A 24,347-nucleotide genomic window follows, 5' to 3' on the forward strand; every position below is an offset into this window, starting at 1 on the left:
TATGCTCCAGTAATTCTTTATTGTGCAAAAGCATATGCAGGTCCGGGGTATCCCATCACTTGCACATACATGGTGCCCCCTGTGGGCTCCAGGAGCCCCTCGGGCACTGGGTCCCACCCCGAGCACATCCCTGCCCGGGCCGGAGAGTCCCACTGCCACCTCGTGGGAAAGGGACGCATCGCCTCTGCTCTGCCGCCGGCACAGCGGGAACAAACCTCCTCCAGCAAAATCCTGCTCCTGCTGGGCAACGGCACCCGCAGAAACCTCGAGTATCTGGCGCGGAGGGAGGAGATCCGCACAGACCAGAGGCAACACGAATTAATCTGATCTTTCCGTGACTGTCTCCATCCCTGCTCCCCAGGCTGACTGGGAAGAGAGGGTGCACCCAGGGCAGACGCTGGACTGGGGGAAGAGTGGAAAGGCTCCCTGCAACAGCCCAGAACCTGCTCCTACACTCCTGGTCTCCCCAAGGTAAGCCACAACACCCCTTGAGGGCACTGGCTGTCCAGGGGTGGAGCTCAGGAACTGAAATACTGGTCCCATGCAAAAGACTCAGGGGTGAGGCAAACCCATGAATTCCCTTGTGCTCCCAGTTAGCACCAGGTTATTAAACTAATAGTTCTGTTCATTTTCATCAGGATAGGCCACAGACAACGAGAACGCTGCTCCACTGAGCAGTCAGAAAAATAAGGAGGCTACAAATCTCCCCCACAGAGGGAATGAAGCAGTGAGCAGCCTCTCATGGCTTTGAGAAATCAGCCGACAGCAACTTCCAAAAGAGGTCTGGAGACAAATCACTATTGCTGAAACTGCTGTGGGTTGAGAACATACCACGCCACAGACACAGAGGTGGTTCTGCTCTCTGCTTCCCCCAGACATGGAGCCTCCAGTTTGTACTGGTGTGATAAGAGGGAAACCATCAACCCCTCTTGCCCTGTAGCATCTCCCTCTCTGCATCTCTGATCCTGGCCAAAGAGACACAGCATAAGCAGAGAGGGAGGAAAGGAGGGACAATGGCCCTTCCACAGCCCAGTGCAGTCTGGGTGTAGCCCTGGTGACAGCTATGGGACACTGTGGGGTGCCATGCAGGGCTGTGCTCCTGCATTCTGTACTGAGCTCTGCCCCTCCTGAGCTGCCAACAAGGCTGAACCAACTCTGACCCAAAGCCAAAGAAGGAAAAGTCTTAGAAGTCCATGTGCTTGGGCCCCATACCAGGGCCAGAGGGGTTCGCACAGTCCCTCTGGTCAGCAAACCTGCAGTCTCCATGTCAGGGAGCAGAGGAGCCTCTCACCGCCCAGGAGCTCCAGTAAAGCAGGAAGGACCACACCTATGATGGGCCTCTTGGGGCCTCTCACAGTCCTCCACAGCTCCAAGAAAGCAGCAGTGAGGAAGGACCACACCTTTGATGGGTCTCTCTGGGCCACTGGGAAAAGGAACATCAAGCTCCTGAGCTTTACTCTTGTTTTTTCTGCTTCCATATGTTGGACAAGCGGAATTTGTTCTTCTTCCTCTCTGGCTCCTGGCTCTCAAGAGATCCATCTGCAGGAGAGGGAGCAGACACAGAGCAGGTTAAGAGCCACAGCCCCAGTGGGCCCCAGTGCTGCTCTGTAAGAGGAGAAAGGGCCCTTACCCAACCTCTGTATCATGTCTGCCAACATCTGGTCTTCCTCTTTCTCTCTGTAAGGGAACAGCATGGTATTAGAAAACTGTGTTCATCACAAGCTGGTAGATACCAAAGCTCATGCAAATACTGCTCTTATTCCCCAGTAAGAAATTACCAACCTCCATAGCATACCCTGAGAAGGCTGCAGGGAAAAAAAAAACCAACAGCTACAGTCTTAGACATTAGCAAATTCCATCTGGTTCTCTTGAAAGCAAGGGCCTGTGTGGGGATTTCCAGACATTTTCCCAGCTGGCTGATGAATCATCTGAGTTCATGGACTGGTGAGACACCACCACACCCGAGGAGATGAATGAAGCTGAGACACAGTAGCCCGGGGTGCTACAGAAATGCTCACGGCCATCAGGGACAAGCACACTGCTATCACCACCTTGTCCTGGGCAGTACCAGAATCCACAAGCAGGAGGTGGTGCTCTGACGTCAAGAAATGGAAGCTGTTCTCAGCATCAGGAGGCACAAATCCAGCTACTTGACACAGCAGTCTTCCTTTGGGAAGGATCCAATTCTTGGCTACAGTTGTTCTTTCACTTGCTGCAGCAGACGAGCACATTCCTGACTTCATGTTCCCAGATTCCTCCTGTATCTCCCATACTGCCTCCAGCCTCCCCATCTCCAGCCTCTCCCTCTCTTCCCCCGCATTCCACATTTTCACAGCCCTGTTCTCACAGCAGCTTTAGCTTGAGAGAGAACAGGGCTGTGGTCCTGATCTCTTTCCATCAGCTGCCAAGGACACAGAGACAGCAGCATTTAGGACGAGATGGTTGATGATAGGTGACCACACACTTCCCATGGAGCAGAATTCTGGACTACAGCCACTCATCCACCCCTACAGCCTGGGCAGCAGTGGAAATACAGCAGTGTTGGCTCATTTCCCACGATCTGAGCACCCTCACCTGAGTCTGTCCTCATCCAGGCAATCCACAATATTATTGCGATCATTGACGGTGTTGAGGTACGACTCCAGCAGCTCCTTCTCTTTCTCCTTTTCCCTGGGAGTCTTCAGTTCCTCTGCACAAGACAAGGGAAGCCCATCTCACAGCTACAGGCATTGCCTCCCCACTGTGCCTCCTGCCTGCACCCTGCTCCAGCAAGGCTAATTCTTCTATCCCCACACTGCAGTCCCTGGCAGTGCCCTCAGATCTGAAGGACATCCCAGGGCTGGCACACAGAGTGGAGGCTCCTGGGGTCAGCAGCACTCCCAGTGGGGCCAGTCCTTACCTGGTTTGTTGATGAGGCTTCGCAGCTCCATCTCAATATTCCACTGCTGCTCCTCCAGGTTCTGTTGCTTCATCCTGGAAGGAATGACAGAAGTGATGAGTTACTGCCCTGCCATGGCCCAGGGTTGGATCCTTCTCCTGTCATGCTAAAGCCTCATCTCTGTGTTGCCCAGCACCTGAGTAGGGGCTGGTAGGTCAGGGGAAATCTTCCTCCATCACATTTCTGAAGTTTCCCTCTTCATAAGCTCTTCACAGACCCTGAGTGCTCAAAGGCCCACCAGCTAATACACCATGATGCTGACAGCTCTCCCAGAGACACCCTCAACCCTTCTCATCCTCACCAACACTGGCACATCATTTTGTTGGGCTGCCACACTCCCTCTCCTTCACTGCTCACAGGAAGTGCACAAGCAGACAGGTGAATTTCTGGTTGTACTCACTTGTACATCAGCTCCGATTCCTGTCTGAGCAGCAGCTGTTTCTCATGGATCAGTTTGAACCAATCCACCATAAGGGCATCCTCGGACTCATCTAAAGGGGAGGCAAAGGGCAAGAAGCTGCATCAGTTCAGCTCCCCTGGCTCAAACACACAATCTCTTCAGGGAGAGCCTAGCATGACTTATGTGAGCCCAGGCAACCTCCAGTGAAAACAGGTGATCTTTGGAGCTCCTGGGCACAAGGGATGCAGGTCACTCCCTGTGGATTCAAGGAAGCTGCTTATGGACACTCTGCTACAGGACTCCCAAAAACTCCCTGATCCTCAGCCAAATTAACACAGACCTTGCTCAGAAATTATGTTACAAAACAGCCGGAGAAGGTTCAAAATTCCCCGGGCTTTATCTTTGTATACCAGGAACCTCTGGCAACCTGGTGTGTCACATGCAGCCTGAGGTCCTAAAAATGGAGCAAGGAGCGCCCAGGGGTAGGACATGAGCCCCACACCTCCCCACCAGAGCAGAGCTGGCACCAGGTCTCCTTTACCTCCCTCACAGGCACGCAGCTGCTTCTCCAGATCCACTCCTTTCAATTCCAGCTCGTCCAGCTGCTTCTCGATGTCATGAACCTTCTCCTGGATTTTCTCCTCAGGGAGGTAGTCTGGGTGCAGCTAGGGGAAAAAAATACAGGACCAAATATAGCTGAGCAACCCTCAGACTGCCTGCTGAGGTCACAACAGAGATGGACAAGGGCATAAGGAACCACAGCCTGGGAGGGCAGGTCAGCAGAGCTGGCTGCTCACAGCAGAGCGATGCCACTGCAAGGCTGTGACACATCTGCTGTCAGTGGTAACTTCACCCACACTTGTCACTCTGCAGACACTCTCCCTCCATCTGTGGGGAATGCAATGTCTACCACAGTTTTGTTTGGCTTTGTTTCACTCCAGTTCAGATTTTCTCCCTGCATGGAAGATAACCAGCAGCTTCTCCACCTTGTCTCAGCCCCAGAGCCTTTCACCCTTTCCCTGGGTATCCAAATAAACCCTCCCAATAAGACAAACTTAGATATATCTGGACAAGAACTCCAGAAGGATATTCAACAACCCTAGCCTGCTCCCCTTACACCTAGTTTCCAGCCATACCTTGGTTGGCGACACCACTTGAAGCTTGTCTTTGCTTTTTGGAACAGGCTGTTTATCTAGAAGGGAGAAAAAAAAATCAAACAAAGAATGTCACAACAACCTTTAAATAATTTTATGGTGTGGGACAGTGCCTACACCACCAGAGCACAACAGGTGCCAGCTACCCAACAGAGGTCACAGATGGTACACATGCATCCACATGCCTGACCAAAGAAAGAGACATATCCTCACAGCCTGATATACTCCTTGTGCCTGGTCACTGAGGTCACAGGTTGCTGCTTTCAAGCCCAGGGTATAGACAGTCACCTAATTCAGGTGTGACTTTGGAACTTCCACTCATTGGAAGAATACTGACTTCCTTGTTCATTCACTATCTTGTTAAAACCCAAAGATATTTGTTGTGGCAAAACCCATTCCTTATTAAGCTTCCAAAGGATAGCACAGAAAGTCTGGGTTACTGTCACAGGAAATACCAAGACATACTAAAAATGTCCCTCTGGTGCTCTTTTACAAAGGAGTATCAGTAAATACTGATGAAACAAAGATGGTCTAGGGGACCTCAGTGTAGATCTCAGGAAACTAAGGTTCAATTCCTCCCACAAAACACTTCCTAGGTGAGAAGTCCCTTAGGCCCCACTACACAGCATTATTTAGGCCCTGGACACCTATTAAAATCAATCCTTAAGCAATGTGTATTTGTTCCACTGTGCCTCAGCTTCCTCTACCCAACTGTGCTGCAAGGATAACTACAGAAGAGTGTGAGGTATTTGGATACCCGAGGGGCTGGGCTGGATAATTACCACAGAGAGAGAACAGAGGCGTGAGCGGATGATGTGATAAGGAAGGAAAACTCTACTATCAAAAGAGCAGGGCTGTAACAAAGGCAGCAGCGATGCAGGCTCAGCACACACAAGGAGAAAGACAGGACAGACTGACTGCGGGAGCCTCCTGAGAGTCTCTGGAGATTGAGGAAGAGCTCAAGGACAGCTCTACAGTTGCCCAGGCCTTGCTCTACTGTGCTTTCTAGGAAGAGTGCAAAAGGAGAAGATGCTGGATGTGGCTTTGCTGTTCCTGCACTGCTGGCCCCCAGCAGGGATCTCTTCCCTCTGGGTGTTGCTGGTTTGCTGCCTCTGCACTGCCTGCAGTTCACACTTCTCTTAAAGATTATTAAAGTCCCTCTTAAAGAGGGATTTTTCCTGCCTCCAGCTGTCTGCCTAAACAACACTTCCCTCTCCCAGTTCAGTCCTGCTTCTCCAGGCTCCTTCCAAGTGGCCTCTGCAGCACCTCCAACCAAGGCAGAAAGCTGCACCACTGATGGGGAGAAGACTGTGGTCACTTGGAGGGGAAGAGCCAGTAAAATGACACCCTGTGACCAGCTCAGGATCTGATATCCCCTGATACCCTCAGGTTGTGGCTTGACAGACACAGGATGGGTTGGCTGCTTGCCAGCAAGGTGGAAGTAGGACAGTTGGCAGGAAAACCCTGGAGTTTCCTTTTTCAACAGAAAACACCACCTTACCACCAAAGAAAATGAATGATCTATAGAAATGCTCACAATCCCCAGCTCAACACAACCCCAGGACTGAGGGCAGGAACAGCAGCTGACTGTTCACAGCTCTCTCTGAGTGCTGAGGTAAATATCTTCAATCTACACAGAGTAGCAACAGCTCTGTCCCTAACCCACAGCCTGCCCAGTGACAGCAGCAGAAAGCAGCCTTTCAGGTGGGGAAAATGGGGAGAGACTGCCAGGAAAATTTCCCATAGTCCTCCCCCATGGCAATCATTAACCTTTAGAAAGACAGATACAAACCCAGCCTCCCTTATCTTAACAGCTCACTTCCTGGGAGAGACTAATGCTGAGCCCTGGGGCTGAGTCTGAGGAAAGAGGAGGTGGAAAGTTTTGGGAAAATGCCGGCAAAGGAGGCACAGCAAACTTTTTAAAATGACTAAACAACTGGAGATTGAATATTTGGTAGCTGTCAAAGGTGCTGGCTAAGGGAAATGCTGGAACCAGCTGACAAAAAATAAAGCACGAGGCCATTGAGCCATCGGGACCCGCCCTGTTTGCTCCAAAAGAAACACTGAGGCAGAACTGAGCCCTGCTGTGGGAATCTTCTACTCCAGACAGGTAAGACACAGCAAGATGGGGTAAGGAAAGGGGAGACAAAGAAGCTGAGCAAACAGGACAGCAGCAAGCATCAGGTTAGTTCCAGAAAATTTCCTTAGCATTGCCGTGGGATATGTCAGAGCAAGGATAACTGGGCATGGGAGGAGAGGTGCACAGTAAAGCTGTGGCTGAACAAACAGGAGTAAGAAACTGAATAAAGAGTAGGGACAAACTAGTCAGGACATCTGAAAATCAAAGAAACAGCAGCCTTGGCTCCTGCTCCTGTGAGTCTCTGGGTGACAGATCCCTGCATTCCTTTTATTTCCTGAAGCCACTCAACTGAAGAGGAACAGAGATATCAACTAGATTCCAGTTCCCCAGATTAGGAGATGGTCCTCTTCATAGCACCAAGTCTAAAGAATGACAGGGCAGTGACCTTGAAAAATTCCTATTTCAATTTCTTCCTTTCCCACTGAATTCTCTGGCCTTACTGCTTCCTGCTTAAGCCAAGCTGGCTAATAAAAATTAATTACACAGATTCTGCCCCCATGACAGCAGCCACAGGGTTAGCCACAGAAAACTCTGGGACACGTATCCCATACTGACCACTCAGGCTGTTCCCTGAGAGTGACTTTAGTAGGCAGAAGAGATCTTACATGTAGCAGTGCTTGTTTTCAACTGGTTGCCATCTTTCTCCTTCTTGGCAGACCCTTCAGGATCTTTCCAGTCTTGCTTTGAATTCTGACAGCTCCTGATAAGATCTGAACTGGGAATCAACAACTTCTTCGTGGTGGCAGATGAAGCTGGATTAAGAAGCACAGACAGGTTTTGGGTAAGAAATTTCAACCCTCATCTCATAAAAACCCCTTTATTGCCCTATGTCTCTGGCACTCACCACTACCAAACTCCATTTCTAGTCCTAGTCCTCCTCTCTTGATGATAATGAAGGGCATAAGCCCAAAGTAAACAGGGAAAAAACGCTCATTACAAGGCCAGAGTAAGTGGAGAATAAACATTTGGGAGGCGAATAAACAGTTGGGAACCATCACTAAGATTTCTCAACATTACACAACCATGCAAGAGAGTGTAAGTGAAATCTTGCTGCCTGTCTTGCAGAAGAAGGGAACCCTGTGGAGACTGAGTCCCTTTCCTTGGGGAGGGATGGGAGGCACAAAATAAAGGCACAAAATAAAGGCACCACAAGGCTAAAGAAGGTGCAGAGAGCAAACACCCCTGAAAGCAAGGCACAGCCTCCACCAACACATTCCTCACATGGGCCTTGCAGTACCAATGCCTGTCCCCTTCCTGATAAGCAAAATGAAGGCAAAGCTTTTATCCTTCATACCAGAATCCTGCTTTGCTGGTGGAACAACTAATGGGCTTGGCTTTGGTTCCTTGTGTGCTGGGCTCCCTGTTCCCACCTGGGAGTTATCAGTAGGTTTCTTAGACCCATCTTGGTCCCTGCAAAGAAAAAAAACAAAGAATCCCTCTTGCAGAATGGTCCACAGGAAAAGTTCTGGACATCCTGGTGTGGATCTCCAGCTGGGATGGTCACACCTCTCATGGAAACCCACCAGCTCCATAGACACTCACTTGTTGGCTACAGGCCTCAATCGAGATCTCCACCCTTCTGGGCTCTCAGACTTGTTGTCAGCAAGATTCGTGCTTCCTAAAGAAAAGAACATAGCAAGGCAAATAAAAATAAACAAGAACAAAAACATCCAATAAAAAGAAACAAGCCAGATTTGAGTCTCAGGAGAATCCTAGGAGATAAGCCATGCACTGGGGCAGGTACTATGATGTTATTGTAGCAAACCAGCACCAGCTCAACAAGTTTAACATGAACAGATTCAGATACAATAGGTAGTAAGTCATCTCAGTGGCATTTTGTCCCTTGCAGATCAAATGCTTTAAAACCTACAGTTACAGAAATTCAGCCACAGAGTACATGAACAGGCACATTCAACAGCCTACAACAAAAAACAGCACAGATCTCAGAGATCAAAGGCTGGGGCAGGAAGAGGGAGAGACAAAAAGCCCCACAAAGTCACAGCAAACTGCAAACAGACACTTCTTCTGGCCCAAAAAAATACCAGCCACCTGAAAGTGCCTGAGACACTGGGAACCCCAGAATATCATCCCCTGGCCCACTGCTAAGTCACCATGATGGAAGCTTGGTTCAAAACAGACAAGGAGACTGGGAAACCTGCAACTGCAACCAAAAAGTCATCCCAAAGTTCTGGCAAGGTCTCCCATCTGGGAAAATCTAAGCCTTTGAAAGCCACCATGATCCCAGTGTTTGATGACAGCAAGTGCAACTTCAAATACCTGGAGATCCTCAGAGTAGTAGAACTCACCATGCTAGAGGGAGCAATTGCAAGGGATAAATGGAGGTCAGAACACCCTTACGTGGTGGCACAGACACAAAGGACAGGAGTCATGGACACTTGTGCTGTACTGGTCCAAGAGGAAGGCATAAAGTTGGAGTGCTGTGTCCAGGCAGAACTGTGTGAATCGTTCCTCCTCACCTTTGATGCCTTTTGACTCTGGCTTGTGCAAAGAGTCAACAGGTTTGCTGGCAGCCTGCCTCTTGGGCACAGGGTCTGTAACCTTTTCCTGCTTTGGTGCCGTGTACCCCGTTTTGCTGGACTGTGTTTTTGGAGCTGAACTCTGAGAAGTGGTGGGAGAAAACTTGCCGCTGCAAAAAAGAACAACTTAGTGAGTTTTTTTGAAAGGATGGACCTTTTTATTTGCCTTTGTTCCAATGATTTGTATGTGCCCCTACATGCCTTCAAAATTGAGCCACAAGAGCAGCCAGAACAAAGCAAAGAAAGATGCAGGCGCTTCTCCAAGTTATCCCAAGGAATACTTTGGCAGTAAAAAGGCAAAGAGAAAGTGCTTACCTGCTAGGTGCTGAGGAGCTGGTGGAAGTGAGTCCTCCTGGCCTGTTTGGAGAAGTGCTTGATGCAGACAGAGCCTGTATAATATGGTTACGTGCCTGATCCTTCCCAGCATTCACCCGACTGACCTCAGCAGTGCTTCTGGCAGGGGCAGTTTTATCAGGGCCATGAGGAGACTGGACTTGTTTCTGAGTGTCAGAAGATTTATTGCTGGAAGACTCCAAAGACCGAAAAAAATTTTCTCGGGCTTGCTGTGTTTTTGCTGTGGAGGATGTCCAAGGAGGCTTCGATGGGGGGCCTTCATGGGGATCTGCTTTACTCCCCAAAGAGGCACCTTTGCAGTCATCTGATTTATTTACAGCTGAGGAGGACCACGGAGTATTTACACTTTTGAAGCCAGAGCTTCCAGAAGATGAAACAGATGGCTTGGTTGAAATAGTGAGGCCTTCCTGGCTGGGTTTCTTCAACACCTGCTCTGGTTTCTTGGGTTCTGCTGCTTTCTGGAATGCCCTGGCAGCAGTAGGGGCTGGGGTACTGTCAGGTTTTTGCCCAATACTGTGGAGACCAGAGATTTGGACATTGTCTGGCTGCTGGTGGCTGGTACAGATGAATGTACCGGGCTCAGGCCCAGCTTTGTAGTTTCCAGGAAGAAGCAAGTTCCAACACTGCCTGCACCTGTGGATACAAAAGTCTCAGGAAACATCCTCCAGAGTGCTGGGAGACTCACAGCTGGGAGTGCAGGCACGACTCCACCATCCACAGGAGGGTGAAGGCACCACACTGGCAGTGAGCAGACCCTGTGTGCACATTTTTCAGGCACCAGAACAAGAGCTGTTGACAGCACAGCCTGAAGCAGGAAAGGTGTAGATGAAAAGAGACCTGTGGAGACAGTTTCCCTTACACACAGGTCAAGAGCAAGCCCAAGTTTCCTCCACTCTGAAAAAAATTTGCCACACCACTGTCTCCAGTCCCAAAGGAACCAGGCTGGCCCTCTGAGACCCCCAGGGCTGTGCCCCTGCTCTGAAGAGCTGCTGTACCTGAAGCAGTTCCTGTGATAGAGCTTCCCATCGACCAAGTAGCGTTGCACCAGGTGCACATGCTTCCCACAGACCCCACAGCAGCTGCTGGGGACATTCCCACTCTCTGCCAGGACCCTTTTCTGTGGGGAGAAGCAATGGGTGAGCAGACAAGACCATGGCTCTGGATACAGCTACCAATCACCCAAGGAGGTGAGTGTTTGGCATGCACAGCCAGGACAGAGAAGTGACATCTAGGAAATCCCCTCTCCCTCTAATCCCTTTGTCACAGAAGGAAGGACAGACTATGGGGAATATATTCCCACAAAGTCAGAGGACCAGGGTGCCCTGTCTGCCTATAGGCAAAGGTCTCTGATTTTAATTAGCTGGGAAAGGGCTTCTACTCTGTTTTCATCCCTACTCTGCTTTGAAACCGCATCTAATAATTGGATCAATGTTTTCCAGCAAAAATAATACTACATCCTGTCAAAATCTCCATCCCCAATATCTAAGAACAGCATATCCATGTCCCAAGACACCAGTGTCCTGTTCACGGTGTATCCAGGCTGACTGATGGTTTTCAAGTGACTCCCACCTCAATCTATGCCAGAATCAGACCTCAGATTAGATTAAATCAGATTAAATCACTCAGAGTGAACAGAAAATTTAAAGACTAAGTCCTCACCACCAGGAGCCTTGAACCAGCCCAGTACTGTATATCCCACTGAACAGATTTAAGGAACAAAGAACACCCAAACCCACATTTCTTACCGTGGTAACTGGGGAGGTTTCCTTTGGCTTAGCTCTGGCTGGTGGGTGGGCAGCAGGCAGTTTTGCTGGCACTGGCTTAGGAGGCTCTGGGGTAGTTTTCTTCCCAGGATGCTGCTCTGGAGATTCAGAGGAAGGACGCTTGATTCCAGCCATGCCTCCAACTGGAAGAATGGAAGAATTTTTTTAAGGAGACATAAGGAAAACTCAAAGGTTTAGGAATAATTTACAAAGTAAGAATATCCAGAGGTGCCTGATGGGTAACATGGAAAGCACACAAGGAGACACAGACTTCCTTCATGAGAGTTCTGTACTGGACTGAGGGGCGAGAGGCAACAAGTGAATTTGAACAACATTCTGAAACTGCTGATTTTTCTCTTCTCAGGGAATTTCATGAAGAGAAATGGAGAAGTGAAGAAATGCAAATCACCATCCATTGATGGAGAGAATAAGACCTTGGATTTTCAATTCCAGCCCAGGGTTTGGCTGGAATTGATCCTGACTGAAACAGGCCCCGCTGGAACAGTCAGAGGTGTAATGGCTAAGGAGCTGAAGCACAGAGGGTTTGCTTCATTCAAGCTGCTGTGCTCCAGACTTCCTACACAGCCTGAACATCCACTGCTGCAAGTGTCCACCCCACATCCCAGCTGAGACTCCCACAGAGCAAACAGCCTTGTTGAATGTGGAAATGACCACTAAAAATGGGTAATTCTGCAAAGACCTGGAGGTGCCATAGGGGTGCTGATGTGGAAACCAGGACTTATCACAAGCAGCCTGAAAATGCCCAGTTCTCTTTTCTTTGCAGATGAAACAGAGCCCCTCAAAATTCACTACAAGTGGAGAAAAGAGCATCTCCAACACACTTCAGTCAAGCAGGGATTGGTGCCCTGCGCCCTGAGAAGTGCAGGGAAACTTCCCTGGGAAATAAGGCTTTGTGCAAAGTTTTTACAGACACAAACCCCAAGTGTCTCACAGGGATGTTATTCTTGCACCACTTCCCGTTCTGAATGAGATGTCTCTTGTGTTCCTTGTGGGATATTTGAGTCACAGCTTCACTTTCCAAGTGACACTTAAATGGTCACTCATCTGAAAAGAGATTATACCCTGCTCAGTAAACACAGAAAGGGCAGGGAGCAGAGAGGGAGCCCAGTTCCCAGCAGTCTGCCCTCAAGAAAGCCAACTCTCCAAATAAACACCCAGGGCTCCTAGTGCAGGGAGCAGGGGACAGCTGGCCCAGCAAACAGTTGAGGCGCAGACTGCCCCCTCACCTCCCACTTATGCCATTTACTGAATTCCCAAAGCCCAGCACAAAGATGGGTGGCTTCAACTCTACTCGTCCACAGAAGCGTGATCTCACTAAAACACTGTCTGCTCACCCTCCCTGTCCTCCTGTGTCCTGCTTATTTCATGGTCCTGCTGGAACCCATCTGAAGGGCACGACTGTGATTCCATGATCCTGCTTGGTGTCAGAGGGCACATTCCAGGCTGGGCTCATTTTCAGACATTCACATTCACCCCAGCAACAGGAATGCAACCCAAGTGTTTTGTGGGACACTAGAGAGTATAAAAATGTGCTGTGCTTGATGACGCGGTAGACAAGATGCAGGGGGGAGGGGGCAAAGACCCCAACCTGACCCAGTTTCTCACCACTTGGAACAAACATGATGGAATTTGTTTGATTTCAATCAGAACAGTTTTAAAACAAGAAATAAAAAATGAAGAAGGGGAGGGAAGAAGTTGTGGAGGGAGAGCAAAAGCATGCCTAAATGTGTAAAGAGGTGGAGAAGTAGGAAGAGTTTAAACATTAAAGGCAGCTCTGAGTGAATTGTGCTTTCTTTCCAACATGTAGGACATTTTCAATACATATCTCTCCATTTAGATTCACCTTAACCAGTTAAGTCATTCATGTCCCACTTTCTAAAGTTTCCTCTGGAGGAACCTGTAAAATTGGTTTATCATTTTACTTCATTTTGTGTGAGCTTAAAGCCAAATATAAACCAAGACTACAATAATGCTCCTGTGAGCCCAGCTAAACTCTCCAGTATGTGAATATAATGCCTTGGCAGCTCTGTGGCCTGTTTTATGTTTGACAGAATTTCCATCACAATTATGTCAGTTAGGGTGATAATTTTCTTTTCCCTCCTTCTATCAGTGCTGCTGTGCTGTACAAGCCCTACCACTGATGCTGTCACATTGGCACAGCCTCACAGACAAGCTCAGCCTTGTTCTATTCTGTGTTTTCACCAGCCCTCAGGCGTGGCAAGGACTGGAACAGGGGTGGAGGTGCTCGGGAATGGAAAGCTGAGGTGGGGACCATGGAGAGGAACCTTCAGTGCTCCTCTCTGGCTGGACCATAAGAAATTTTAGACTGCATTTTAAATTTTAAGGCAGTAGTTTCAAAGACAAGACATGGACTTGTACCTTTACAAAAGCAGTGATGCAACTGTAGGCTGGTGTGCAAAGGGTTCAGATCCCCTCAGTGAAACAGTTCTGGTACCTAAAAGGCCTCTGTGCAGTCCATTTTGCTTTTCCAAGCTTTTCAGGAGGCAAGGGAAAGCATGAAATAAAGCCTTGAACCTTCCCACCCCTGCAGGAAATATGGTACTTACTAGGAGACCGTCCATGGAAGTAGTTATAATACTGGGAAACATAGGTGAGGATGCTCAGCCGGTCTGGGACCTTCAGAGCAACCATATCCTCTGCATCCAGCAAGGCTGGAATCCCCAACTCCTCCTCTGCCACTCGAAATGCCTGGAGAAGGGGAAAGAAAAAATAAAATAGAGAGGTCTTGTCCACACCAGGCAGCAGAGCTGCTCCTCATCAGAAGTAAGAAAGTGCACTGCAAACAGCTCCACTCCAATAATAACTCTACTGGGGAACAGCTGCACCAGTTTAACTCCTACATCATAGGAACCAACGGAGTCATGGCTTCCAGCCACTGCCTTGAGAAATCCAGGCAAGGAGCCAAAAATCTGGCCTGGCAAGCTGGCCATAGCTCACTGCACAGTAACTCACCTGGGCTTCCCTTGCTCTTCCTCCAGCCTGCCTGTGTGTGTGAGTGCACAGCTGCAGAGAGCCAGGCCTGGCAGAAGGAGATGTGTCAGTCCAGGCTGGCAGACTCGATTCCAGGCTCCCAGCCCAACCTGGAGCGCTCCCCAATTAACAGTGGGCTGCTAGGTGCTCACAGGCAGCTTTCATCTCTGACTGCTCTGCAAATGTTAAAGCTTTCTGCCTCCTACTGCCTGCTCTTCTCCAGCTGAAAACGGGAAATCTTGGGCTGCAGGAGGGACCCTGCTCTCCCAGAGCAGAAAGGGGGAAAAGAGGGGTAATGCAGAAGAATTCCTGATAGCTCCCTTCCAATTTAACTGTTTCCAGGCTGCCTAATGTGTATTTGGGGTGAATATTCCTCTTTGTGGTGTCCTCCGCTTTGAAACTGCAGGTAATGGAGGCAAAATCTATTTTCTCTTGCCTCTGAACAAAAGCCTTTAATAGAATACAAAAAAAATTGCAACATCCAAACTTCACCCTTGCTCAGCTCAGTTTAGGGCTTTTACTAAGGACCTTTTCCAGCCTTGTTCCTTCTCAACTTGTAGGAAAAAAAAATCCTTTTTCTCCCCCTTTGGAGCATCCCTGTTGAAATGCCAATACAGCAAAGGGAAACAGCACTTGCAGGACCAGAGGCACAAGGAAGGCTACTGCTAAAGTCCACAGTGAAAGGGTTACAAAAAAAAAAAAACCCTTGAATACATTAAACTCCTCTGCATCTGACCTCTGGCATGGACACACACAGTGTTGGTGTACAAGCCAACCATTCCTGCTTAGAAGAAACAAACAGCCACTATTTTTCAGCGAGATAATTACCATTTTTTTCCATTGGGTATCCCAGTAAAAATGTAACAGAGCTGACATTAAAAATGCTTTCAGCCAGTTACCACTGGCTGTGTCATCCCAGCTGCCAGCCCAGTCTGGCACTTTCCTGTCTTGTAAACTGGTACTTAATACATTCTTTGCAGTGTTCCCCACGGCACTGGCTGCACAACTGGTCTGACCAGTCGAGTTTTCTTGCTGGACATTCCTGGTGGGAGGTTTAGTGGGAACCCAGGTCATGACACCTCCTGCCACAATGTGCCACGGGTGACACTGGGGCACAGAACACGTGTGAGGAGGAGGATGCTCTGTGCACCCCCCTGGTTTGGCCAGAGCCAGGTGAGCAATGCAGAGAGCAGCATTAGGACATGGTGTCCCCTGTGCCTGCAGCATCCTCGTGTTCCTGGGAACTGCTCTTGCCTGGAGACACAACAGGATCACCACCTAACAGGATCCAGTCACACTTGTCCTCCACCTGCCTGCCTAAGCTGGCCTTTAAAGCACCAGCATGTTGGTTTTGGATCATGTTTTTCATCAATGCAGCTCCAAGGGCTTTCCAGGGGAAGGAAGTGCCACTGCTGCCATGGCCAGGCAAAATGGGAAAGTGATATGCTCGAGGCCACCTGAGCTGGCCTGGCACAGGTTCCCTCTGGCACAGGCTCTACCTGCTACACCACACCACCATTCAAGGCCTCTAGAAAATGTCCTCCTCTTGATATAATTTTGAAATCTCTAGCAAAAAAATGCCACCAACTGAAATTTTTCTAGGGTTTGGGGTTGGTCTCGTGGCACTTGAGAAGTGACACATTCTTCCTTGACAGATGACCTTATATAACAAATTGCAGTTCAAACAAGGCTGTTTTGCATGCACAATACAGCCCTTGAAAAGAAGCCTCTGACGAGTAAGGCATCAAGATGGGTCTGGACAATAGCAGAGGAATAACGCTGGGAGAAATCAGGCCCACTTGTATCCCGAGGACAGCCAGAACAAGGAAGTGCAGGAGCTAGGATGGAGAGCAGCCCAAGGAGGAGGCCAGCCCAGGAGCACAGAGAGGTGGAGGGTCAATCCCACAGACAGCACAGCCAAGGCAGCAGGACACCAGCAGCGAAAGGACAACACGGACAAGTCATCCCACAGCAGGTGGAGTAAGAGAGAGAGAGCAGAACAAAGGACATAAAAGAAACTAAGAAAGGGGGAGGAGGCGACACACAGACTGCAACAAAGGAGGGGAGCAACTCTTTATGAGAAGCACAAAGAAGCTTTTCATTAATAAAAGCAGCGGAGGCAGCTCGCAGAGCTCATTTCCCAGACACAAGCAGACACCATCAGCCCAGCTGGACAAGGAGCAGCACTCAGGGATCCTCAGCACTTCAGCCAAGATACGCTCCCATGGCCCAACTCCTGCCAAATACCAAACCTCCAGGGCAAAACTCATGGTCTGAATCTCCCCTGGAGGAGAGGAACACACAGGCTGAACCCCAGAGTGTCACTGACTGCTCACAGGCTGCAGCCCCAGCCTGGGCACAGAGGGTCTGTCATGGGAGCTGCTGACACGGCCAGGGATGAAGGGCAGCAGAAGCCAAGGAGCCATGGGGGGACAGGTTTAGCTCTTCCAGAGGCAAGAAGCACTTCAGCCAGCTCACTGCCTGAGAGTGTGTCACTCCTCCAGCCCAGACAAGGGTAAGCTGCCATGGCTCGTTCATATCCCAAGCTCCTGTCAAGCAGCCATGAAACTGTGAGGAGCAATGCCAAGGGAAGAGAAGTGTTATAATTCGCTGCCTCTCCTTTTGTGACAGAGAGAGGGAGAGGAAAATCCTTCCTTGGATCACTAAGACCATGCTAGAATCCAGTGCAGGAGGGGGTTGGACTGCCTAGCTCCTATTTTCTTTGTGGAAAGAACATGAGAAACTTCAATACTAGGCTGAAGTGTCCAGGCAGCATCAGGTTTTAGGATGTATCCATCTTGATCCCCTGCACCAGGAAGGAGCAGAAGTGGGAGGATACTCCCTGTGCTTCCCCTCTCACACCAGCTTCTTCCCAGCTCCTGCTCTAACCCTCAGGAGCATCACATACTCAACATGTCCATGTTTTGAGGTCTACCACCTCTCCCTGAGCTCCTGCTGCCACAGGACACACTGGGACAGGCATCACTGTGTGGCCAGCTAAGAAGTATGCACAGTTTGAAGATGCTTCCAAGCACCCAGCCAGGCTGGACACTGCTGTTCAAAGAAGGCTGGAAGGTGCAGGATAAGGCAAAGGATTGGAACACAGCGCAATGGGCACACTGTGTCTGCAGGGTTTCTGTTGCTAAATCACGTGAGCAAAGTGCCAGGTCATGGACTAGACCAAAAGTAAACATTAAAAGTCACTTACCAGCTTGTTGTTCTCATACACATTTTCTTTTCTGAGGGAGTCAAAGTTTCTGAAATACAGAAAGAGAAAAATCTCAGGTTGGTGATGGAGAGTGAGCTGCTCCACTTACAGCTCTCAAACCTCTCGGAGCCTCACTGGCTCAGGGGACAGAGCCCATCTCACCCTTGGACAGCTCCGGAGAGGGCAATGTGGCAGACCCCACCCAAGAGTCACAGACCTGCTGTACCCAGCACAGAGATGTGCAGCAGGCACAGCATCTGCCCACAGGAAGCACAAGACAATTTTGGCACATCTACCTTTGCAGGGCTGACTCCCACAGCTGCCTGTGGACAGGACATTTTTTTTGTTGCTGCAAAAACATCCCAGGCAGACTGAGGGGTTCTGCTGAGACAGACAGGAGCAATCTCGAATTCATGGGGTGGTTTCTCGGCCCCCAGAAAAGCCTTGCTTTTCTCCCATCTCAAAAACAACCTGCTGGCCAGGTATTAACACTCTCTTCCCAAAAGTACATTCCAATCACATCCATCTTCTTCTCCTGCCTTGAAAGCCGTCTCCCCACAGAAAGAGCTCAGCTCCAAGCAGGTCTCTCATGGATCCCTCACACACTGCACGTATCACACGCTTCTCCAGCACACCCATATCCTCTGATCTCAGAAGCTCCTGGGTCCAGCAGCACGTGAGTTCTGGCTTCAAATCCTCTTTTTTCCTCTGGCAGAACTCCACAAAACCAGCACCAGGGATCTGCCTGGGAAAACCTCTGCCCACACCACACTGCATCTGATAACAACAAAGTTGCCAGCAGAAATCTTATTCCGCTTTACCTAGGGCTGTAACTTTGGATTTGTGATCATAACCAGTAGCTGAAAAGGAAGTGACAATTACTGTTCACAAATCCAAGCCAAAGTCAACAACTCCTTTCTGCTGACCCCAGACATCACTTCCCTCTTCACCTCTCCCCAGATTTGCTTTCCCTCTCCCTGGTCCAACCCAGATCCCACTCCCTCTGCACTGTGCTGGGAACTCAGAACCTGGGATGTGCTGGGGCAGGGCTGAAAGCACAGGGGAGAGTTTGGAAGTAGAGCCACAACACAGCATGCTCCCTCACCCACAGCAGAGCGTGTGCCTTGCTTAGGAAACAGCCATCATCAGCTTTGTTTTAAACTGACTGGCACTTGCTAAACAGGGAATACAAAACTGGCTGCTGGCTGGCAGCCTTGCTTTTCAACACTGCTTCCTTCTGCCCAGGCAAGTCGGCAGGGTCAATTCCTTTCTGATAACCCTGTTTCACCTTACAATCCTTGTGTCTGCTGGCACAGAGCTGAGCGAGAGGCTGATACCTGAGAGGGAATTCTCACTGGTAAACAGGAAACAGCACCAACTCTGCAGTTTTTGTATGCAGCACCTTTACAGCCGGTGTGAACCCACCTTCTCAGCCCATCCCTCTCCTCTGGGATGAGCCAGAGTAACTCTGAGAGCCAGGGCAAAGCTGGCTCACAGCAACCTATTCATGAGAGAAACACATGATCTGTATCGCAGCAGGGGAACTTTTTCCACTGCTTGTAACAGCAAGGAGCAAGCCAGGTCCTTTATCTACTCAGCACAGAAAGTGGAGCATTACATCATAAATAAGAGAGGCACCTTAAACAGGCTTGCTCATCATGCCACAGCCTATGCCTCCTCCCTGCTTCCCACATCTGGTGTTGGTATGTGGGATAAGGAGGGAAAGAATGACAGATAAGACCCTGAGGTTAACCTCCCCCAAAGAGCACGTAAAGACAAGGCACATCCCACCTCTAAACCATAGACTCCTTCCTGTGCAAAATCAAAGGGAATTGCAGAGGTTTTTCTTCAAAACCTGCTCCTGCCCAAAGATTTCCCTTCCCTGAGACAATGGATTAAAAAGAGCAACAAAAATAATCATGCACCGAAAAAGTCTCAGTGAAACAATAGATACAACCATCCTTGGGTTAAGTCAGGCCAGAAAATCGGCTTTTTTTAAGATCCAGCTGAAGGAGGTGATTTCAGCTCTTTGCCTCACTCCCAGTTCTGCTCCCAAGTAGTCTCTGTAGCATGGAAATGCAGCAAAACACTGCAAGAACAAAGAGGAGCTCCAGCTTCCTTGGTCATTCTGACATGTAAGACACTGGAATTACTATTTATTGTCTGTTAGTGGCCTTCAGCCACACTCAATGCTGTTTGCTGTGGTGGTGTGTACACTCCCTGACATGCAGCAGAGACCTAAAACCCCCAATCTTTTGATGATGAATGTCTCAAATCCCCTTCTATTCCTCAAAAGAAAGTGCAAACAACCAGGTTATTTGGTCATTGCAAGAGTCTCCTGACCTCTCAGCATCATTCTTTCCCTGGCTAGTCAGGTGAACTGCTTACATCTAATATTTCTTTTGGAAATTGATCTTGCTGGTGCATCTCCTATCTTGGAATATCAAAGCTCTCTGGACCAATGTAATCCTAAGACAGCAAAGGTAATACAAACAGGGAAGTAGGAGTTCTCCACTGAGAAAACACAGGCAACTGAATTAATTGGAAAATGTGAGAAATATAAATGTGACCCAAGAGAGGCCTCCAGTGCTGGAAACAAACCAGAGTGGAGTTCACTAGCACAGGAATAGCGGAGAAGTTTTTAGCTCTGAAAAAAACCCTTCTCCTAGCAAACAAGTGGCTGAGCATTTCTCATGCCCACACACCTCCGTGACCACCCCCTGCTCCAGCTGCACAGACCCAGCACTCACAAACACGCCACAGTCCTCTGCAAGCACTTGTGCTTCCACAGGAGGAATCTCTGCTGCTGCAGGCACTAACTTGATTGGAAACTTGACCTTGGAGCAGACTGAGCGAAAAAAAAAAACCCCAGAGCCTTGATGGCACCAAAAAAGTTTCTGCTTTTTGGTACTTTTGTGCTATTTTCTCTACAGACAATAAGATGTGCAGTCAAAAGGATCACTGTACAAGAGTGAGGCACCCTTTGCCAGCTCACATTCCTTGAACAGGGGGCTCAAATCCAGGATGCTCTGCTGGGAACAGAACCTTTCAGCAGTGTTCTTTCTGGAGATGCAAAGCTGGGGAGGTGGGACAAGGCTGGGAATTCCCCCATGTGCTCAAGCTCCTTTCAGGAATGCCTACTCCACACTGCCATGCTCTGGCTGGCAAGTGACAGAAATGAACGCCGAGCCATCCTCCCCCTGCCTACGCCTGTCACACAAACCACAGACCCACCAAGGCAAGCAGGCAGTTCTGCTTCACCCCAACCTTCTGCTGAGGAGAGAGCCTACAGACAACCCATTCCCCAGCAGGGCCAGTGTGACCTCAATCCTGCCCTGCTGAGCTGACAATGACCTGGAAATGCTGCTGGAGGAAAGAGCACCGCTGCTGCTCAGCTGCCAAGGGGGATTTCACCACCAGCCTATTCCCAGAACACCAGCTTGCAGTCTGGGAAAGAGCAAGATCCTGGATGGAGAGAAGGATCTTAATCAAAACCTTTCCTTGACATCTGGCATTAATATCTGAGTGAGCATGCACAGCTCCCCTGCCTCTTCTAACTCATTTATCAGGACAAGGCCACGAAAGTTGTGGCTGTAGCTTGCACAACCTTCACCATCACAAGTGGCAGCTGCTGACCTCAGCCTCCTACCACGCTGCCATGAGGCTTCGTGTTCCTCTGACAAGAGATGTCCCCAGGCTCTACAACCATCCCAGAAAATGGGCTGGAGCCTGCCTGACACAGCGTGTGTGCCCAGCTGAGACTGACTCTGAAGCACTCTTTGTCTGGGACAAAAAAGAAGTGGATTTCCATGGTAATTCAGCATGGATCTCCACTCCCCTTGAGCATCCTTGCATGAGTGGGAAGTGAGTGGGAAATGCATTTCTAATTTTACACAGCTTGCCCAGTTCACTGGTAACACACAAGCCAACTCCAGCTAAGTTTGAGAGGTTATCGTCTTTTCCATATGTTTTCCAGCAAGAAAACAGGAAGGAAGGAAAGACCCACACCAGCTTGTCCTCTGAGCCACATACTTCACAGGAGAAGCCCATGTTTATGTCCATGTTTTGAGCTTGAAGTTTTCCTGGTAATTTTTCAGGCTCCTGCAGGAGAAATCCCCTGAACTGAGGCCAAGAATGTATTTTGTGTAAACCAAGACAGAAAACACTGTTGCAAAACTGATGCTGTGACTGAATCATGCTCTGAAAGGGATCTATGCAGCAGAGCTGCTGCAAACACACCAAGTGCTCCCAACACCCCTTTCTAGTTTTACTTCCAGTCTGGTGTCCTTGATCTTTAACTAGGATCTGTGGCAGAAGCAAGGACAGGAGCCCAGGGTGGACTCCTGGGAAGCAGAAGTCACAGTCACACGTGCACCCAGCTGCACTTCACCACCCTTGTACCCCGCACCAAGAACTCTCAGAGAAGCTTTCAGGGATGCATGGTGAATCTGCCCCAGGGTCTGACACATGGCACCTGGCAATCCTGGCCATCAACCACCAGAAAGCACCATTTCCTTCCAGCAGGACTTTGCCCAGCCCATGAAACACGTGCTTTCCCATAATGCCGCACTGACACTGATGGAGGAGGTCACAAATAAAGGCTTCTCTTACTTTAACTTCAGGCAGCCCTTGCTGAGCTGGTCTGAATCAGAAAAAGCTTCTGCAATGTCCCAAATAAAGTCAGGCAGAATGTCCACCATAAAAGAAAACGAATGGGAACAGAGAGATGCCTCAAGGAACATCTTCCCTCTTCAGCAGAGGAAAATTTATTTAAGAGATGTCTATCCACAACCCTTTTTGCACAGTTCAAGGATTATAAACAACTCACTAAACTGGGCAACAGGATTACTGCAGCTCTCAGATCGCTGAGCTGCTGTGTACAGCCGTGCTCCGGATGGGCCAGCTGCAGGATGCAGTCACAGCCCCTCCACAAGAACACCTCAACCTTTCTGCCCCCGAGTTTTGTATTTCTGGGACTGTGAATCAAAGGAAGGAAAGGAAATCTTTGGAGTCACATGGACATGACAACATGTCAGGAAGTCATACATGGCAACATCACAGTGACTGCCTGAGCACCGGGACAACAAAGTGTGCTTGGAGTTCCTGAACTAACCCACCACTGCCCAAGCCTGCTGCAGTTTCTGTCAAGATTCAAGACAACAGAGGAGAGAAAACAAGAGATCTTCTCTTGGGTTCAACCAGAAGCAAGACACCTGCAGGAGGGATGTCTGCACACAAACCCATGTGGTAGGCTGTCCTCGGAGCATGAAGAAAAAGGGAGAATACATAGGACAGGAGGAAAACTGCAGTACAGGCCACCCAATCTGTTCCTTACCCAGCTGGGCACATCTGACTAGGAGAGACCTAATGCTTACATCAGTACTCCTGGGCACGCTTTCCAGTGCTCCCTTGTCTTCATCTTCTCCCCATCAATCCTCCCATCTCAAAGAGCCCAGAAGAAAAAAAAAAATCAAACTCAAAAAACCCCAACTATGAAGCAGGATCTATGACACCCTTTGGCCATTCACCTTCCCAAACGTTAACATTTGGGCAGGGACAGTTCAAAACCCAGAGGGCACCACCAGTGGCACCAGCAAGGCATGGAAAGCACTTAACCTCCCACAGACAGAGCTCCAGATGGGAAAAACAAGGATGTGCAGGAATCCAGTGGCTATGGGGCCCTGCCCTTTTACTGCATTTTGTTTAAATAGTCCTTGCCTCGCGACTTGTGAGCGCTGAGCTTGTCAGCTGTTGGGCTGAGCGAGGAGAGCCCAGCCAGAGCAAACACAGCAGCAAAGAAGGAAATGCTGCCCCAAAGATCGGTGCCTGAACTTGTTTTGCAATGGAAAGGACGCATTTAGAGCACTTATAATCCAGCTACTGAGGGAAGAAAAGGGAAAAAGGAAAATGTATGGAAAAATCCAGCACGTAGGCTGGGAGAGCGGAGCTTTTCTCTTGGAGATTCTCAGCGTGGGTGTGAGCAGAATGCTGCTGGTCATGTGCCCACAGGGAGGACAAGAGCCCAAGGAAGATGGAAAACCAGGGTCCACAGCTCGATGGATGGCAGAATGGCTACAGCCCATCCACAACTTGATCGATGGTGGGATGGCCACAGCCTGGAGAGGTTCTTGGGTGGATGGAGAACCCAGGGTTTGCAGCTTGATGGACGGTGGGATGGCCACAGCCCATCCACAGCTCAATGGACAGCGGCACGGCCACGGCCCAGAGTGGGTCCTGTGAGGATGCCGGACACGAGGTCCGCAGCTCGATGGCCACAGTGATGCCACAGCCCAGCCAGGGTCCCGGGCCGCCAGCCGGGGGTCCCGGCCCCGCCGAGCCCGCAGCCCTGGCGCGGCCCTGGATGCCCGGGCACGGTACTCACATGAGGTCGGGGCGGTGTCGGTGCAGGATGGCGCAGAAGGCGAGGCCGTCGCGGAACGAGGTGGTCATGTTGGTGATGCTGACATCGCGGTAGCCCTCGCACTGCTGCCGGCACCACAGCTGCAGGTTCTGGATGGCCGCCATGGCCCGCGGGGAGCCGGTGGGCGCCGCGCCCCGGGGCCGGGCCGGGCCGGGCCGGGGACCCTCCGCGCCGTGCCGTGCCCAGCCCGGGCCGAGCAACCGGCGGGTGACGGCCGGACCGGCGGCGGGAGGCGGGGAAAGAGGCGGGCGAGGGGCGGAGAAGCGGCGGAGAAGGCGCGGCTGCGGGGCCGCCTCGGCCCGGGGAGCGGGCGGCGGCGGCGGCCGGGCCGCCAAGGGAGCCCGCACGTCCCGCGGCGAGCGAGGGCGAGGGAAATTTCCTCTGCGCCCACACGAAAACGTCCAAACGGCCTGCCCGAAG

The 24,347-nt window shown here is 50.1% G+C and overlaps 1 protein-coding gene across 1 annotated transcript; it reads right to left on the bottom strand.

Annotated features, from left to right (window-relative positions):
- On the bottom strand, positions 1 to 24,142 carry MICALL2 (MICAL like 2). The gene is made up of 17 exons (XM_066197996.1): positions 23,889 to 24,142; positions 17,507 to 17,555; positions 13,875 to 14,016; positions 11,269 to 11,429; positions 10,519 to 10,640; positions 9,485 to 10,156; positions 9,110 to 9,279; positions 8,175 to 8,250; positions 7,927 to 8,042; positions 7,238 to 7,384; positions 4,475 to 4,530; positions 3,880 to 4,003; positions 3,339 to 3,429; positions 2,900 to 2,973; positions 2,575 to 2,689; positions 1,631 to 1,677; positions 1 to 1,539 (listed from the first exon to the last, which is right to left on the bottom strand). Exons 1-17 carry the CDS (start codon positions 24,029 to 24,031, stop codon positions 1,454 to 1,456), a joined length of 2,391 nt encoding a protein of 796 aa, XP_066054093.1. The 5' UTR covers positions 24,032 to 24,142; the 3' UTR covers positions 1 to 1,453.
- Between the last annotated feature and the right edge of the window lie 205 nt (positions 24,143 to 24,347).

Source organism: Chamaea fasciata, unplaced genomic scaffold (genome assembly GCF_029207755.1).
Source record: "Chamaea fasciata isolate MVZ Bird 193981 ecotype frontalis unplaced genomic scaffold, bChaFas1.0.hap1 SCAF_16, whole genome shotgun sequence".
Taxonomy (NCBI): Eukaryota; Metazoa; Chordata; class Aves; order Passeriformes; family Sylviidae; genus Chamaea; species Chamaea fasciata.